The sequence below is a fragment of the Pelodiscus sinensis genome, unplaced genomic scaffold, assembly GCF_049634645.1.
Source record: "Pelodiscus sinensis isolate JC-2024 unplaced genomic scaffold, ASM4963464v1 ctg94, whole genome shotgun sequence".
Classification (NCBI taxonomy): Eukaryota; Metazoa; Chordata; order Testudines; family Trionychidae; genus Pelodiscus; species Pelodiscus sinensis.
Window position 1 is genome coordinate 18,601 of NW_027465874.1, and position 17,777 is coordinate 36,377.

Here is a 17,777-nt window from a genome sequence, read left to right on the forward strand (position 1 = left end):
GGAACAGACATCACACTAATGGTAAAAAGATACAAGTTTATAACATCTTATAAAAACTACAGCTTAAAAGTGATTCTCATTTATTTCCTCAGTAACACACGCCCTCCCGCCCCCTTGCAAAATAAGTATATTTAAAAAAAGACAAATAAGTAAGCCATGGGACTTTCCAGATATCACTCAGCTCAGATTCATTAACACAGGAGAGTTCTTGGTCCATCTGTCAAAACAGTAGTTCTGGGACTACGGGGGGGGGGACATCCTGCCTGCCTTCAGAGACTGGTGTCACGCAACAGCATGGCTAGCGCGGCACCATTCGCTCTGCCTACGAAGGGCATCAGGGCAGCCGTCCCCTCCTGTTCACACACTCCCTGACTGAAGGGCAGGCCGGGGCTGCATGCATGTGTGTGGGGGAATCTCTCATGGTTTCCAATCCCTGCTCATGCCAGGAAACACCCCTCACTGCAGCAGAGCATGTGGTTTGATGTCTGGGTGATTTTTAATGCTTCTGAAGTAGGGAAGGAAACCATGCTGGCTGGAGATGGGAAAATGAATATTGTTCTTCAACTAGCCTCTTCTCTGGGCTGGTCCACATACAGGTCTCACTTGAGAAGACAGATGAACACAAATGAGACCAGAGTCTAGTGAGCTTGTCACACAGGCACACTCCAGAGCAGGGCCCCAGTCAGACACATGCCCCCCCACCCACAGCCTGCCACTAGACAGGGGCTCGTGTAGCTACAGATGCCACAGGGAACAAGCTTTCCATGGGTCACGAGGGGAAGTGCCCATTTGCACTCCATTGCAGAGAGCCAGCCAGCCTGATCCCCATGGCTCTGCAATTCACTGACTTTCCAGCCATGGAGGGACTGGGGACAGTCACATTGCTGTACTATGCTGCCACAGTACGGGGCTTGCAAGAGTACAGTTCACCCTAGCTGGAAAGCAGGGGAATCCCCAAATTGTTTCAACTCCATGGGTATAATTATCCTCAGCACAGACGCAGCGTTCACACGCCTCTTTGCTACAGTCAAGCCAATTTTAAACTTCCGTGCCTCATGTGTGTTATTAGAACTGACAAAAAATTTCAGTTGATTTATTTTGGAATACCCGTGGTGCTAGCCTGACTGCCCTTTTGCACCCACCTCAGACAGGGAAACTTGATTCTAGTCAGTTTCACTTGTGTTCCTCGTCAGTGTCACTGCCCCCACCTTTCTCATGCTATTTCCGTTGCAAACCAGTTAGGAAGAAACATCTAAATCCGTAAGAGTTATAAAACATCTCTAATGATACTACTCTTTATCCCTGGGCATAGCTTTTAAGGGCTTGTCTATAAGGGGGCACTCAGGAAAATTAATCCTAATTAATTAAAGGTGTGCATTTCTAGTGAACTAGATAAACTGCATTAAACCCATGTGGATGCTCTTACTCAGAATTCAAGTGGTCTTGATTTATCTTGATTCACTTTGGAATGTCATGACAGATTATTTTTAAGAACAGTTAAAAGTAAAAAAACAAATCGTGTCCAAATCATTGTAAGTCACTATTTTATAGCTCTAAAACTGAACGCTTTTTCCATGCATCAGCTGAGGGCTTTGCAGGACACAAGCTGTATGTGAATCCAGTGAGCCTCTCAGCCCCAGACTCACATTTTGTCCTGGGACTCAAAATACCTCTGCGGATATGGTTTAGAAAAAGGCAGCCCCCACAGCAAACAATTTGACCTCAGGCTTTAAAAAAGCTGCAGCTTCTCTGCTGCACCGGCAACCTGCAATGTCAGCGAGACAAATGAACCTTCCTGACAGCACACCATGTGCATGCATCAGCTACTTGAGGAAAAGGACAGTGATACCAGCAGCTCTGCAGTAGCTTCTCACATCAGGTTAAAAATCAGCTTTTGAGAACCCTCCCCCCAGCTGCAGTGCATCCAGCTCTGCTGCACTGAACACAGGCAGCTTCAATCCTTAAGAAGGGTTGAGAAACAAGGTTCCCACCCAACAGTTCCCCCAATTTAGGATCTCAGCCCCAGACCAAAGATTTCCATGAAAATTCAGAACCAAGGGTGAGTTAAGTTTGTTCTCCAAATGAGGATCTGGTTTAACTGAACTAACTGTTTGCTCAGCAACAATATGGGATAACTCGTACTGCCCCCTTGTGCTGGGCAGATGTACTGCTAGATTGCAACCCTTGATGCTGTCACAGACAACCCCCACAATGAGCTTCCATGGGCAGCTGTACACAGAAAATTCGTGTTCCAACAGTCAGACGTCAGACTTCACACTTCAATAGTGAGTCAGTACAATGAGCACACAGAGAACACGGACACTGAGCGGTACTTTGCCCAAAGTCGGTGCCAGAACTGGGATCAGAACCCATCACCTTCTGACCTTCAGTCCATTGCCTTATTCACTGGGTGAGGACAGGAGAATACATTATGACATCCAATACGCAACAGGACGTCCCATTTTAGCCCAAGAAGCCAGGTCTGACCTGCAGATTATTCTTGTTCAGAAAAGAATCTTAATTCTAGGATTAAAGGCTTTTCTGGTGGCTTTCGGCAGAGGGATACTTCACATTAAAAGAGGTGCCACTTCCTGACCCCACCCAGGAAACCAACTCATTGCCGACTGGAGAGATCAAGCCAGGAGTTCGACAGACACAGTCGATGCGGGATCTTTTCAAAAGCCCTGATTTCTGAAGGTGACATGCAAACCCTCCCACAGTGGAGGTGCTGATCAGTGAGGCAGATATTTTAATGCGATACGGTACTAGGCACAGCTCAGTGTGTCTAACGATTTCCATTGGGCCACAGGAGGCAGGGAACCTTCTTTTACCAAATGAAGAGGGTAAAAGGCTGCAAAGAGTCGTAGCCTCGCAGTGGGACAGGAAAAGCAGAGAGCTCCTTTAAATTCCAGCGTTGGTGAAAGAGAAAGACCCATGCAAGAGTGACTTGTCTTTCCTTCTCAATCAGCTCTGACCTGACGGCCAGACAGAACAGTAATCATCAATGGCTGGCCTGGAAGCTCTTCCATTCAACAGTCCCTCGACCTTACACGCCTCAGCCAGATTGCAAGGCACAGCTCGGTTCAAACAGCCACTAACTCCTGTCCAGGTCAGCTTGGGCCACGAGCCAGCTGAACTTGTCCTTCCCTATATGCCACGCTGGCTGCTGGCAACATGGCGCTCCCAGCCAGCCACACTCCCCGCCCCACTGCTCCTCAGCAGGCATTTTGCCTCGTCTGATTTGAAGTGACGGACGCTTCCTTGGGGAGACTGCTACAGCCTAACAGCACTCTCCGGAGCCAGCTGGAGAAAACAGCTTATGCTCTGGTTCCAGCCAACACGCAGAAGCTCAACGTGCGACAGGCCGTCGTCTCTCTTGCAGAGAAAGACTGAAAAGCAGCAATCTCAAGTACAGGCTGCAGAGGCCTGGCAGAGAATCACGCAACTGGCACCGAAAATGAACCATTCGGAAATGGTCTCAAAGAGGCAGCTTGGCCTTGATCACGTTGTGAGCAACTCTGCAAGTGGACTGGTCTTAAAGCTGCCAGATACTTTCGCAAAAAATACCAAACATGGTGGGAAAAAAATTGGTTGAGGGAAAAAAAAAAAAAAAAAAAAAAAAAAAAGACCAAACTTGTTGAGAAACACCCCCCACCGCCGGCTCATTAAAAAAGAAAAGAGTAACTGTGCCTTTACTGGACACCTGGCAACCCTAACTGATCTATGGCCTGGGCAGAAAGAGCCCATCTTCCATCCTGTGTGGTTACAAGCAGAGCCTGCCTTTGTCTGACCACATGGGCAGGCCAAGATGCAGAGAATCCAACTCTTGACGACAACAAAGGATGCTGGATGCAAGCAGGAAATTGGACCATTGCGATGTTCAAGCACCAAATCTACTGTCCCAATTCTTCCAGGTGTCTACACTCTCGGCTCCAGAGGGGCTCAGTGCGAAGAGCAGTGTTTGGCACCTGGGACAGTGACTCAGGTTCCACACTGCAATCAAGCATGAAGCTGCTGTACTCCACGGGGGAGAGCTGGACCAAGGGCACCCTCAAGTACAGTGTCCATACTGGTGCATTGCGCACGCGGGTGTGCAGAGCACGCTGCTGCTGAGATTTACCAGAGACCCAACCAAGCAAGCCTCAGGCCAAGCCAGGGTGCTCTGTGTTGGGGGCCGGGACACAGAACTAGGGATGTTAAATTGCATTTAATCAACTAGTCGATGGAATTTCCACTGACTAGCGGATTAGTCGATAAGCGGGGGAACTGTGGAGCACAGTGGGGTTAGCTGGCAGGCTCTTAATGAGATTAAAAACCAGATGCGTGGTGTCTGGGACTGGGCATTAGCTAATTTCTGGCTCTTGCCCAGTCCTCCACTACACCTCTGTCTCCCCTGCCCCCCGCAGAGATGGTACTGGGGGCGGGGGGAACCAGCTTTTAAACCGGCTCCTCCGGCACTGGCTCCTTCTCGCCCCACCTTGCTGCCTCTGATAGAGGCAGTAAGGGGGGAAGTGACTAGTTGAGTCACTACTTGACTCTCTGATAAGCTTATGCTTACTGGATAGTCGACTTGTCGCTTACATCCCTACAGCAAACTCCATTCTCTTTGTAAATTGGCTTTCAGTCCCATCTTTGAGAGACAGGGATTGGGCAGCAGGGAGCACTGCAAATCTCCCCTGGCAGAATGTGTGTCTGATAAATGTGGGGCAGAAGGAAAAAAATACATCCAAGATTAGAAACCCATTCCTATCTCTTTTGGGGGTGGGAGATGAGGATGGGAAGTAGCTGTGGGGGAAGGAGGCTGAAGGGACCTGGAGACCCAAAGGAACGCAACAGCAAGGTGAAGAGACAAGTCAGCTTGCTACCTTTAGCAGCATTCCTGCTGGCCTAGCAGTACTTTGCCCAGGGCCAGTGGGGGAAAGAAAAGGGACTAGAACCCACACCCTTCTGACTTCTAGTCCATTGCCTTACTCGTGGGGTGGGGGCAGAAACTTAGGCAGCACCTACGTTCCCTGGAGGTTTGATCTGATGCTAGGAGAAGCTTCTACAAAAAGATTTTATTTCGGCACATCACTGGCTCAACACAGGGATGTGAACTTAGAAGTGACAGAGCCACCGACATTTTGAAGAACTCTTGGGTTGTTTCCCAGGGGCGTTTTGCTCCAGTGACACTGATGCTCAAAAAGCTGATTGGTGATTCTTGCTGTGCTGTGTAACCTTCCCTCACGCCTGTTTTCTCCTTCCCCCAGAACAATTACTAGGGCACCGAGTCGCATGCTGGGGCTGCAGCGACGCCAGCTGCTGTGCACACAGACCATGCTTATTGAGACTTGGGCTACGCATACAGGGACATATGGGTGGGGCTCTCAATGCAGAATGCTGAGTGGGGAGTATCCAATACGGCTGTCACTACAGGGGGAATGGGACCCAACGCAGACACACACAGCCTCTCCCTTACTGATAACATCGGGGACAGGCCTGACTCAGTTTGCATCAGCTACAGATCAGAGTTTTCAGGGCACAAACATGCGTTGGGAACTGGGAGGAGGGTTGGGGGGGGCAGCGCTGATGCTTTGGTAATGGGGTTTGTTCTCCTGTCCTGCAACAATCAGGGCTCCAGAGAGTGGCCGGGGAGTCTTCTCCTCCTTCCTGTCCACTGTTTGTTTCCTCAGCAGGAGAAAGTGTAACTGCCTTTCCCTACAGTTCCCTTCAGCTGTTCTAGCTCCCTCTGAGCTGCGCGGCTGCTCCTGGGCCCCTGGAGAGTTGCGGTGGGGGAAGCTACCAGTTTACTTACACGGTGTCCCCCCCACATTCTCTCAGTGGACAGAGCATCAATGTAATGGCAGTGAAATCCGAGAGTGGATTGCATTCCCTCCAACTCCATAAGAGACACGGCAAAGATCCATTCCTGGCTAGTCCTCAGGCTCAAACTCAAAAGGGTGGGGCTTATCCCAAATTACAAAGCACCTGAAATCCTTTCTGAGTGAGACCCAATCCCTGCAGCATGTGAGGCAAGAGCCTTTCTGAGAAAGCCAGAGTACAGGCTGCTGCAAGCAGACAAGGATCTGAATTCCAAAGGCCCCCCCGGGGAACAGTGACATGTGATAAGTGATCACCCCAAGCATCCTCACATACCCTGGGCCAAGGAAGGAGGCCAAGCAGCTTCCCCACAGCCATGGGTTTCATACTCCCAAGCCGTGCCCGTCACCCAGGGTTCGGATGTTACTAAGACACGCTCAGACAATGCCATGAGGGTTTGCCTCGGCCACATGTGCGGCAGCCACCCAAGCAACACAGCTCCGCACGACACTGATCACACAGGCCGTCACAAGAGTTTCAACTGCGTCCCTGCAACTGCTACACTCCCCCGCCTTCCCTCCCCCTCCGACATCCCCACTGGAAAGAGCAGGAGGAAACTCGGTTACAAAACCAGACACTCTAGAAACAAAAGCTTCGCAGACCTCATTGTCAAGCTCCCAGCTGAGATGAGTTCCTGCATTTTACGCCGAACCAAAATCCTCCACAACTGCCTCTGGTAATCCACTGCTTTGCTGCTCTCTTCCGGGGAGACGGGTTAAAAGCAAAAAGCCAGAAGAACACCACGGTTGATTTCCACTCCACTAGATTTCATACCTTTGAACTCTCCCTGAGCGTGAGCGGTGCAAGCAGGTGCTTGGAAGGGTTAAGAGTTTGAGGTGAGCGGAGCTAGCTTTGCTCTGTCGTCCCCAGAAACCTTTCCTGAGAGGCAAATGGTGATGCTTCAAAAACAAACCAATGGGAAGAGAAGGTTTATACACAGCTGCCTGTGGCGTCTGCTGGTTGGGTAGAGATTCCAGATCATCCTCAGCTTATTTACAGTGTCAGGACCTCATCTGAGAGTCTAGGAGAGTCCCTGTCCCCAGTTCTGTCTCCTTTGGCTAAGGGAGCCGGAGCAGGAAAAACCAGACACAGAAAACTGAAAATCCTGTCCACTTCCTAGCTTTTCCAACACGTCTCCCTGGCTCCTAAAGCAGCAGCTGCGAGTCAGGGGTTTTGGTCTGGCAGCCCTGGCACATTCGTTTGTGTCTCAGCAGCCGGTCTGTCCTGGAGAAGCTCTGCGAGAGATGGAGGAGAGAGAGGCTGTTACTGCAACATCAAATCCAGCCAATAAGTAAAGCCCCATTACAGGCCAGTCTGTACTGCTGGGGCCTATCATGAGAATGGCAGACTCCATCTTTGGAGCTAGGAGAGTCTCTGGGGCAGCAAGACAGGGCTGGAGTCTGTTCAGCTTGGGAGCTGTAGCCAGGCCCAGCTCCCCCACATTCAGGGCACTCAGCTCGTTATAGCTGTCTGAGAGATGCTCTTGCTCACACAACTAGGGACACTTCAGCAGCAGAGGATTGGCACAGCCATGGCCTGTCCTCCCCCACACTTGCTTGGGTAGCTGTGCCAGCTTTTAATGCCCAATGGGTGGGCCCTACCTTCTGTCATGGGAATTCCCACAGGCTGTTTTCAGCCAAAATCCAACCCCCCTCGGCTTGAGTGGCACAAGAGGCCGGATTGTAACCGAGAACCTGGCCCAGCGCCCAGCCACACTCCTCAGCTGACCCAGTCGGTCTCTCTCGAGAAGACGCAGTGCCATGTGACTGAGCAACTGGCTGCTCTGCTGGGTGGAAGCCTGGAGTCTAACCCAGCTCAGACACCAACTCTGCAAGACAGCTGGACCAATGGATGGCCATTGACTGGGGAACCTGTTTTGTGGTAGGCCTGATGTCTGTGGGAGGATTTGCTCATCTCTCTGTAGTATTCTGAGTGTGCCAGGTAGAGACCTGCACTGCTAAGCACAGACCACACCAGGCACATGTGACTGGGCTAGATCAAACCAGGACTGAATTCCCAGATTGCCCTTCACCAGACTGTTTGTAGGGGGATAGCAGTTCCTACAGGGAGGAAGCAGCTTCCCTCGCTGTGCATGCACAGATCGGCACGTGCTAGCTCCCTGGTATAATCCTGCTGTCCTGCTCCAGGAAGCCACTACGCCTGGGGCAGGGCGAGACCAGGCCCTTCCAGGCACAGGGCGCCGGCTGATGCTAGGTCACAGGAAGGGGGGGCTACCCTCACAGACCACGGATGGGGGAGTGTCTGCAGCAAAGTGACAGGTGGCGTGCCTGGCTGGAGTCGGGGGTTACCTGCATGCAGCGCTCGCACTGGTAGGGCTTTTCACCACTATGCACGCGTTTGTGACGCTCCAGGTGGTACTTCTGGATGAAGCGCATGTCACACACATCACACTCAAATGGCTTCTCACCTGGGGAGGAGCAGAAGGGTCTGTGAAAGGGAGTCTTGTACTGCTCCCTGGCACCACCCACTCTAGCCACCACCTAGCTCCAAATCCCCACTTGCCTGCCCAACCCAGCCGTGCCTCAGACCCCTATGCTCCTCTGCCTGCTTGCACATCTGCCCTCTTCTCCTGCTGCGTCCCCACTTGCCCTACCAATGACGCCACCGTGAAACTCTTCTCATCTCCTTGTCTTGTGCCATCCTGTGCTGCCCCCAACATGTAGGCAGCCTCTTAACCCACTTGCAAAGCCACTGCCCCCAGGTGGAAAGACCATTCACCAGGCTGGTCTGCATTAACTGATCAAACAGTGCCATCTGAACCTGGTCCTTCTCCTCCCCTAAGTGCCCATATCAGTGCCCACTCTGGCACTGTGCCACATTTGAGCTTCCCTGGAAAACTCACCAGGGCAGGGATGGGTCTAATTTAGTCTGTAACCCTGCACATCGTCCTCTCTGCATAGCCTGTTTGGTCACCCTCTCTTCTCTGCTGTTACAGCCCTGCTCTATGCTACAACTCACAGCTCTCTCTGCGAGCTGGGCTGTTCGGGTGAAGTGGCAGAAAAGCAAAGAGAGGGACAGAAGAGCTGGCCTCTTCTGCCATCGTTATCCAGGCATTCAACAAAGAGCAGCAGAGGGCAGCAGCGGCTCCTCCTGGTCAGATCCATGGCAGGAGCTAGAACACAATGCCATTAGCTTACCGCCTCTGCAGGGAGCATTCACACACTGCACCACAGCCCTCACCCCCCGGCAGCAAGACTTTCTGAATTAAACCTAGCTAGGGCCCTCACACCCTCTTGCAAGCTTTCTGCTGAAGGAGCTGGGCTGTTTGATGAGGAGAACCCCGGCCTCATTGGAGCACAGCTCCAGTTACAGGCCCCGCTGGATCAGCCTCACGATACTTCACTCCCTGCTCTGTTTCTGACCGAGAAGACCCACGGCAGCCATCGGCCGAGCAAGGCCCTCGCCCTCCTGACTCTTTACCGGTGTGGATGAGGATATGTCTCTTGAGATGGTAGCTGCTGCGAAAGGCTCCGTAGCAGTGCTCACAAATAAAGTTCTTGGGGATTCTCAGCTGGAAGGAGCCGTTCTGTTCGATCACCATTACCTGAAAAGCAGACAGACCGACCCTCACCCATCCAGAGCATGGCACAGCAAGCACTTAAAACTGCTCCATGGTCAGGTGCTGCCAAGCTATTCACCCCCTCTTCCCCCACCCATCTGGTGACCTCTAGTGAACTCTTCAGGGAAGGGACCATTTCTGTCATGTGTCTGGACAGCACCCAGCACAACAAAATGCCCAGACCCCTGGCCACTGCATTACAGATTGTGAAGCACTTTGAAAAGTGCTACATATGAGATAAGTGGTATTAACGAAACTACAATATAAATAGCTGAGCCTCCCAAGCTTCCTAAAAGGAAGGTTAGTATCATCCTCCATTTTTAAGAAGGCAGATGAAGACACAGCAAGGGCAGCAAGCCAGTGGGAGGCCCATGGACAGAATTCAGGAGTTCTGATTCCAAGTCCCATTGCTTTACTCATAAGACTATCCCTCCCATTTTAGCTACGATCCTTCTTGCAGGTGAGATGAGCTCAGCATTGCAGGGAGAGCTAATCTCCACCACAAGGTGTGTCTCCTTATTTTGATTTAGGGTATCGTGTTCCCCCCTCACCATCTTTCCTCCACTGTCACTCTTGGAACCTATGAATCAATTTCTCAGCTGCAAGGTGCTGGGCCCTCAAGGCCGAACAGTGCAATCACTAGGGGCCAGATGCCTGCTTGGAATCAAACACCTGAAATGCCCCACTGTCTGAGAAAGAGGCAGCAATACCAACAGCTCCCTCAGGAGGAAAGGCTGGTCATGGGCACGGCAAGACTTCACAAGGCAGCCCCATCTGCCCTGCTCCTTCCTGAGCACAACATGGACGATTACCTGCCTTTTTAATAGTCTTTTTTGGTTGCGATGCTTCTGCCGGCTCTTCCTCTTTACGGCTGCGAGACTTCTCACTCTCTTGGCGGTGACCCTTAAGGAAAGAAAACAGGGATCAATTCTTCCCCATGTGCACCTCCAGAGCCCCTTACCCCCAGAACTCTCTAGAGACACCCGAGCCAATTCACGTAGGTACTCCTTTCTAGTCACAGCAACGATAGTGGGTATGGTAATGGGGCGAGATCAAGGCAAAGATAATAGTTCCTTCCATACCAGCACGTTTGGGCTGGTGCCTCTCTCTCCATTCTCTGTCTGCTTGGAGCTCTGTTTTGGCATCATCTTCTTGCTGGCAACAGTTGGCACGAGGCACACCCCAGAGAGGCCCTCACAGGCCAGGAGACTTGCCTAGGAGATGAGATAAACCACCATGAAAGATGCAGGGTTGAGCTGAGCTTAGCCAGCCAGCCAGCCAGCCAGCCAGCAGCTAAACCAGCCACTGCCCAAACATGCCGGTGCCCTCTAACAGAATGAAGCACACATAGCCAGCCAAATGTGCAACTACACCACCCTCTGGTGGCTGGAGGTCTCCAAAGAGGAGCTATAATTTAAAACTGGTAGCTAAAAGGTGAGATCCCTTGAGCTTAAAGAGCAGTGCTTTGGGAGAAAGTGTTCAAGTTTTGTGGTGCTGTGTGTGCAACCATGTTGGCTGCATGTGCTTAGCTGCCTGTTTAATTCAACCGTTACCTTGTTTGATCAGAATTACATTGTTTGAATTAAGCATCAACTTCTACCCACTGTCACTGTGGGTCACCAAGGGCTCTGCAGCCCATTCAACTTGACAGTCACCTCCCTGTGACGTTGCATCCCTGTTACAGATGGGTAAATTGGGGCTCATTACCTGAGCCATCTTGTCTGTCTGTCCTCAACAAACGGATTGTAACAATTCTTTAGCCTTAATTCTCTCCCAGGAAAGAATTTTACGATTAGAAAGATTTTTTTTCAGTTAATCATTTTTTGCTGGTCTTGTCCAGTACCCTCCACTTTGCTGACATCTTTCTGGATTCTGAGAGCTGGGAATTGGAACTGAATGTGGCGTTCTAAAGGCGTCTTCCCCCAGAATTGTCGAGAGCACTGGAAGGTAAATGACTGCACTGCTTTTACAGATGAGTCATCCCAACCCTAGTCCTGCTTCTTGGTGGATTCTGAATATAGTGAGTTGATCTCTGTGCCACGATATCACCTCAGACACTCCTCTGGTTTAGTCTGAGCCTGCAAGTAAAAAACAAAAAAAAATGTATAAGTAAACAAGTTGATGAGGGACAGCTAAAGAAACGTATTGGTGTGTCAAAACACCATCATTCAAAGAGAAACCAGGCAAAATTCATTGTTTAACATTGGCAGAGAAAAGAAGAGACACATTCTCTCTTTCTTTCCACTGTTTACAAGCTTTTCTAAGCCTTGTGAACATCATTTTGCAGATGGGGAGACCAGCAGACAGATCAAGTGATTGGCCCCAAGTCACACACTCAGAACTTAAAGTAGGGTCCAAGAGTTCTGACTCTCAGTGTGATCTGCCCTGACCTCTTGGCCAAGCTCCAGCCTAAAGCTGGGAAGAGAATCTGGGAATCATGACAGCCACCTTGCGTTCAAACACCTCAAATGCCAACACGTACAGAAAGACTGCCCTGGGTGCTCTCCCACAGTATTAGTGTGCAGTTCAGAATAAAGAGTCTTGAAGTCAGAAGAAAAGATCTTGAACTTTTTATTAGAAACAAGCAGCATGAAAAACTGAAACTGTGTACTGCCAGCTGTCTGTTTCATGATGTTGCATGGAGGTGAAGTGAGATAGTGAAGTGAGAATGAGCAAGCAGAAAGGCGCATAACTGTGGATTGCCATTCCTGTCTACACATGCACAAGGGGAACGAGCAAGTTAGTGACTTGCAGGAACATCATCACTGGCATGAATCACCGTGACTGCAAACACACTGAGGAATCAGGCACCACAACAGGTGCTCAGTGTAGCATCCCAGAGCCTGCATGGATAAGTGTGTACAAGCACTCATGCTGGTGGAAGGGAGCATAGCTAAATGCAAGAGCCTCTGCACCACGCTCACGTGCAAGAGCCCGCGGGGTTGCACTCTCAAGCTGTGCACAAGTGTGCAAACCCGCAAGCACGCGGCTCCGCGCAAGTCCGTGACCTAAGAGTGCAACGCTGCAGCCTGTGCATGTGTCTGAGCGTGCAAGGCCGGGGCACGAGCGTGCACACGAGGGGGGGAGTAACCTGAACACCAAGAGTGCAAGTGGCACCCCCGAGCGTGCAAGGCCCGGCACAAGCGTGCACGCGCATGCGCGCCAGGCCGAGGCACGGGGGGGGGCAAGGCCAAGCCGGGCCCCGGCGCCCGCTGCCCGACGGCTGGGGAATCCGTACCTGGCTCGGCGGCCGCGGGCTGTGGGCTGAGCCGTCGCCTCCGCGCCCTCCCCCGGGAGACAAGTTTACAAACAGCGGCCCGAGCCCTCTCGGCCGCCGCTGTCCCGGAACCGGAAGCGCCCGACAAAGGGGTCACTTCCGTTCCTCCAGGGCCGGGATGGCGCATGCGCACGGCTGCACCTGATGCTAGCCCCGCCGCCATCTTGGTGCCGGTACGAGAGCGGGAGGGCACCGTTACCACGGTAACCTCGAGGATGGGGCGGGGCTCGCCCTGGCCCCACCCCGGTGTCTCCAGAGGGCTCCGATGTGCCTCGAGCCCAGAGCCTCTCCCGAGCCGGAGATTCTAAGGAGCGGGGAACAGGAAACAATAATCCTGGGGGCGGGGCCGAGAAACCCCCCACCCCTAGGGAACAAAACACTGGACTGGGGGGAGGGGCAGGAGGGGTCTTGGGGCAGGGTGTCTGGCCAGGAAGGAGGGTGCAGGAGGGGTCTTGGGGCAGGGTGTCTGGCCAGGAAGGAGGGTGCAGGAGGGGACTTGGGGCAGGGTGTCTGGCCAGGAAGGAGGGTGCAGGAGGGGTCTTGGGGCAGGGTGTCTGGCCAGGAAGGAGGGTGCAGGAGGGGACTTGGGGCAGGGTGTCTGGCCAGGAAGGAGGGTGCAGGGGGGGTCTTGGGGCAGGGTGTCTGGCCAGGAAGGAGGGTGCAGGAGGGGACTTGGGGCAGGGTGTCTGGTCAGGAAGGAGGGTGCAGGAGGGGTCTTGGGGCAGGGTGTCTGGCCAGGAAGGAGGGTGCAGGGGGGTCTTGGGGCAGGGTGTCTGGCCAGGAAGGAGGGTGCAGGGGGTCTTGGGGCAGGGTGTCTGGCCAGGAAGGAGGGTGCAGGGGACTTGGGGCAGGGTGTCTGGCCAGGAAGGAGGGTGCAGGAGGGGTCTTGGGGCAGGGTGTCTGGCCAGGAAGGAGGGGGCAGGAGGGGACTTGGGGCAGGGTGTCTGGCCAGGAAGGAGGGTGCAGGGGACTTGGGGCAGGGTGTCTGGCCAGGAAGGAGGGTGCAGGAGGGGTCTTGGGGCAGGGTGTCTGGCCAGGAAGGAGGGGGCAGGAGGGGTCTTGGGGCAGGGTGTCTGGCCAGGAAGGAGGGTGCAGGAGGGGTCTTGGGGCAGGGTGTCTGGCCAGGAAGGAGGGGGCAGGAGGGGACTTGGGGCAGGGTGTCTGGCCAGGAAGGAGGGTGCAGGAGGGGTCTTGGGGCAGGGTGTCTGGCCAGGAAGGAGGGGGCAGGAGGGGACTTGGGGCAGGGTGTCTGGCCAGGAAGGAGGGTGCAGGAGGGGTCTTGGGGCAGGGTGTCTGGCCAGGAAGGAGGGTGCAGGGGACTTGGGGTAGGGTGTCTGGCCAGGAAGGAGGGGGCAGGAGGGGACTTGGGGCAGGGTGTCTGGCCAGGAAGGAGGGTGCAGGAGGGGTCTTGGGGCAGGGTGTCTGGCCAGGAAGGAGGGGGCAGGAGGGGACTTGGGGCAGGGTGTCTGGCCAGGAAGGAGGGTGCAGGAGGGGTCTTGGGGCAGGGTGTCTGGCCAGGAAGGAGGGTGCAGGGGGGTCTTGGGGCAGGGTGTCTGGCCAGGAAGGAGGGGGCAGGAGGGGTCTTGGGGCAGGGTGTCTGGCCAGGAAGGAGGGGGCAGGAGGGGACTTGGGGCAGGGTGTCTGGCCAGGAAGGAGGGTGCAGGAGGGGTCTTGGGGCAGGGTGTCTGGCCAGGAAGGAGGGTGCAGGGGACTTGGGGTAGGGTGTCTGGCCAGGAAGGAGGGGGCAGGAGGGGACTTGGGGCAGGGTGTCTGGCCAGGAAGGAGGGTGCAGGAGGGGTCTTGGGGCAGGGTGTCTGGCCAGGAAGGAGGGGGCAGGAGGGGACTTGGGGCAGGGTGTCTGGCCAGGAAGGAGGGTGCAGGAGGGGTCTTGGGGCAGGGTGTCTGGCCAGGAAGGAGGGTGCAGGGGGGTCTTGGGGCAGGGTGTCTGGCCAGGAAGGAGGGTGCAGGGGGGGACTTGGGGCAGGGTGTCTGGCCAGGAAGGAGGGTGCAGGAGGGGACTTGGGGCAGGGTGTCTGGCCAGGAAGGAGGGTGCAGGGGGGGTCTTGGGGCAGGGTGTCTGGCCAGGAAGGAGGGTGCAGGAGGGGTCTTGGGGCAGGGTGTCTGGCCAGGAAGGAGGGTGCAGGGGGGGACTTGGGGCAGGGTGTCTGGCCAGGAAGGAGGGGGCAGGAGGGGACTTGGGGCAGGGTGTCTGGTCAGGAAGGAGGGTGCAGGAGGGGTCTTGGGGCAGGGTGTCTGGCCAGGAAGGAGGGTGCAGGAGGGGTCTTGGGGCAGGGTGTCTGGCCAGGAAGGAGGGTGCAGGGGGGTCTTGGGGCAGGGTGTCTGGCCAGGAAGGAGGGTGCAGGGGGTCTTGGGGCAGGGTGTCTGGCCAGGAAGGAGGGTGCAGGGGACTTGGGGCAGGGTGTCTGGCCAGGAAGGAGGGTGCAGGAGGGGTCTTGGGGCAGGGTGTCTGGCCAGGAAGGAGGGGGCAGGAGGGGACTTGGGGCAGGGTGTCTGGCCAGGAAGGAGGGTGCAGGGGACTTGGGGCAGGGTGTCTGGCCAGGAAGGTGGGTGCAGGAGGGGTCTTGGGGCAGGGTGTCTGGCCAGGAAGGAGGGGGCAGGAGGGGTCTTGGGGCAGGGTGTCTGGCCAGGAAGGAGGGTGCAGGAGGGGTCTTGGGGCAGGGTGTCTGGCCAGGAAGGAGGGGGCAGGAGGGGACTTGGGGCAGGGTGTCTGGCCAGGAAGGAGGGTGCAGGAGGGGTCTTGGGGCAGGGTGTCTGGCCAGGAAGGAGGGGGCAGGAGGGGACTTGGGGCAGGGTGTCTGGCCAGGAAGGAGGGTGCAGGAGGGGTCTTGGGGCAGGGTGTCTGGCCAGGAAGGAGGGTGCAGGGGACTTGGGGTAGGGTGTCTGGCCAGGAAGGAGGGGGCAGGAGGGGACTTGGGGCAGGGTGTCTGGCCAGGAAGGAGGGTGCAGGAGGGGTCTTGGGGCAGGGTGTCTGGCCAGGAAGGAGGGGGCAGGAGGGGACTTGGGGCAGGGTGTCTGGCCAGGAAGGAGGGTGCAGGAGGGGTCTTGGGGCAGGGTGTCTGGCCAGGAAGGAGGGTGCAGGGGGGTCTTGGGGCAGGGTGTCTGGCCAGGAAGGAGGGGGCAGGAGGGGTCTTGGGGCAGGGTGTCTGGCCAGGAAGGAGGGGGCAGGAGGGGACTTGGGGCAGGGTGTCTGGCCAGGAAGGAGGGTGCAGGAGGGGTCTTGGGGCAGGGTGTCTGGCCAGGAAGGAGGGTGCAGGGGACTTGGGGTAGGGTGTCTGGCCAGGAAGGAGGGGGCAGGAGGGGACTTGGGGCAGGGTGTCTGGCCAGGAAGGAGGGTGCAGGAGGGGTCTTGGGGCAGGGTGTCTGGCCAGGAAGGAGGGGGCAGGAGGGGACTTGGGGCAGGGTGTCTGGCCAGGAAGGAGGGTGCAGGAGGGGTCTTGGGGCAGGGTGTCTGGCCAGGAAGGAGGGTGCAGGGGGGTCTTGGGGCAGGGTGTCTGGCCAGGAAGGAGGGGGCAGGAGGGGTCTTGGGGCAGGGTGTCTGGCCAGGAAGGAGGGTGCAGGAGGGGTCTTGGGGCAGGGTGTCTGGCCAGGAAGGAGGGTGCAGGAGGGGTCTTGGGGCAGGGTGTCTGGCCAGGAAGGAGGGGGCAGGGGGGGACTTGGGGCAGGGTGTCTGGCCAGGAAGGAGGGTGCAGGGGGGTCTTGGGGCAGGGTGTCTGGCCAGGAAGGAGGGGGCAGGGGGGGACTTGGGGCAGGGTGTCTGGCCAGGAAGGAGGGTGCAGGAGGGGTCTTGGGGCAGGGTGTCTGGCCAGGAAGGAGGGTGCAGGAGGGGTCTTGGGGCAGGGTGTCTGGCCAGGAAGGAGGGTGCAGGAGGGGTCTTGGGGCAGGGTGTCTGGCCAGGAAGGAGGGTGCAGGAGGGGTCTTGGGGCAGGGTGTCTGGCCAGGAAGGAGGGTGCAGGGGGGGTCTTGGGGCAGGGTGTCTGGCCAGGAAGGAGGGGGCAGGAGGGGACTTGGGGCAGGGTGTCTGGCCAGGAAGGAGGGGGCAGGAGGGGACTTGGGGCAGGGTGTCTGGCCAGGAAGGAGGGGGCAGGAGGGGACTTGGGGCAGGGTGTCTGGCCAGGAAGGAGGGTGCAGGGGGGGTCTTGGGGCAGGGTGTCTGGCCAGGAAGGAGGGGGCAGGAGGGGACTTGGGGCAGGGTGTCTGGCCAGGAAGGAGGGGGCAGGAGGGGACTTGGGGCAGGGTGTCTGGCCAGGAAGGAGGGTGCAGGAGGGGTCTTGGGGCAGGGTGTCTGGCCAGGAAGGAGGGTGCAGGAGGGGTCTTGGGGCAGGGTGTCTGGCCAGGAAGGAGGGTGCAGGGGGGTCTTGGGGCAGGGTGTCTGGCCAGGAAGGAGGGGGCAGGAGGGGTCTTGGGGCAGGGTGTCTGGCCAGGAAGGAGGGGGCAGGAGGGGTCTTGGGGCAGGGTGTCTGGCCAGGAAGGAGGGTGCAGGGGGGTCTTGGGGCAGGGTGTCTGGCCAGGAAGGAGGGGGCAGGAGGGGACTTGGGGCAGGGTGTCTGGCCAGGAAGGAGGGTGCAGGGGGGGTCTTGGGGCAGGGTGTCTGGCCAGGAAGGAGGGTGCAGGGGGGACTTGGGGCAGGGTGTCTGGCCAGGAAGGAGGGGGCAGGAGGGGACTTGGGGCAGGGTGTCAGGCCAGGAAGGAGGGTGCAGGGGGGGACTTGGGGCAGGGTGTCTGGCCAGGAAGGAGGGTGCAGGAGGGGACTTGGGGCAGGGTGTCAGGCCAGGAAGGAGGGTGCAGGGGGGGTCTTGGGGCAGGGTGTCAGGCCAGGAAGGAGGGTGCAGGGGGGGTCTTGGGGCAGGGTGTCTGGCCAGGAAGGAGGGTGCAGGAGGGGTCTTGGGGCAGGGTGTCTGGCCAGGAAGGAGGGTGCAGGGGGGGACTTGGGGCAGGGTGTCTGGCCAGGAAGGAGGATGCAGGAGGGGTCTTGGGGCAGGGTGTCTGGCCAGGAAGGAGAGTGCAGGAGGGGTCTTGGGGCAGGGTGTCTGGCCAGGAAGG

At 56.3% G+C, this 17,777-nt stretch overlaps 2 protein-coding genes across 3 annotated transcripts in view; one reads left to right on the forward strand and one right to left on the reverse strand.

The window, feature by feature from the left end:
* Positions 1-21: 21 nt before the first annotated feature.
* ZNF740 (zinc finger protein 740) lies at positions 22-12,831 on the reverse strand. Of its 2 annotated transcripts, XM_075915925.1 has the most exons (7): positions 12,678-12,831; positions 11,147-11,517; positions 10,522-10,653; positions 10,256-10,342; positions 9,301-9,424; positions 8,169-8,287; positions 22-7,094 (listed from the first exon to the last, which is right to left on the reverse strand). In XM_075915925.1, exons 2-7 carry the CDS (start codon positions 11,153-11,155, stop codon positions 7,005-7,007), a joined length of 561 nt encoding a protein of 186 aa, XP_075772040.1. In that variant the 5' UTR covers positions 11,156-11,517; positions 12,678-12,831; the 3' UTR covers positions 22-7,004. The 2 variants fall into 2 exon arrangements, with proteins under 2 accessions (XP_075772040.1, XP_075772041.1); XM_075915926.1 differs by lacking the exons at positions 11,147-11,517; positions 12,678-12,831 and adding an exon at positions 10,993-11,135.
* Positions 12,832-12,835: 4 nt separating this feature from the next.
* CSAD (cysteine sulfinic acid decarboxylase) overlaps positions 12,836-17,777 on the forward strand; it is a 32,356-nt gene continuing 27,414 nt past the window's right edge. The window contains exon 1 of the mRNA XM_075915920.1: positions 12,836-12,889. Coding sequence (XP_075772035.1) covers positions 12,861-12,889 — 29 coding nt within the window. The 5' untranslated portion in view covers positions 12,836-12,860. The remainder of the gene's footprint in view (positions 12,890-17,777) is intronic.

What these genes read in the sequence shown, in the direction of transcription:
- ZNF740 (XM_075915925.1), bottom strand. An exon ending in GCACCAGCCCAAACGTGCTG is followed by an intron (nt 10,343 to 10,521) that starts GTATGGAAGGAA and finishes TCTTTCCTTAAG; the next exon opens with GGTCACCGCCAAGAGAGTGA. An exon ending in AGTGCGAGCGCTGCATGCAG is followed by an intron (nt 7,095 to 8,168) that starts GTAACCCCCGAC and finishes CATCTCTCGCAG; the next exon opens with AGCTTCTCCAGGACAGACCG.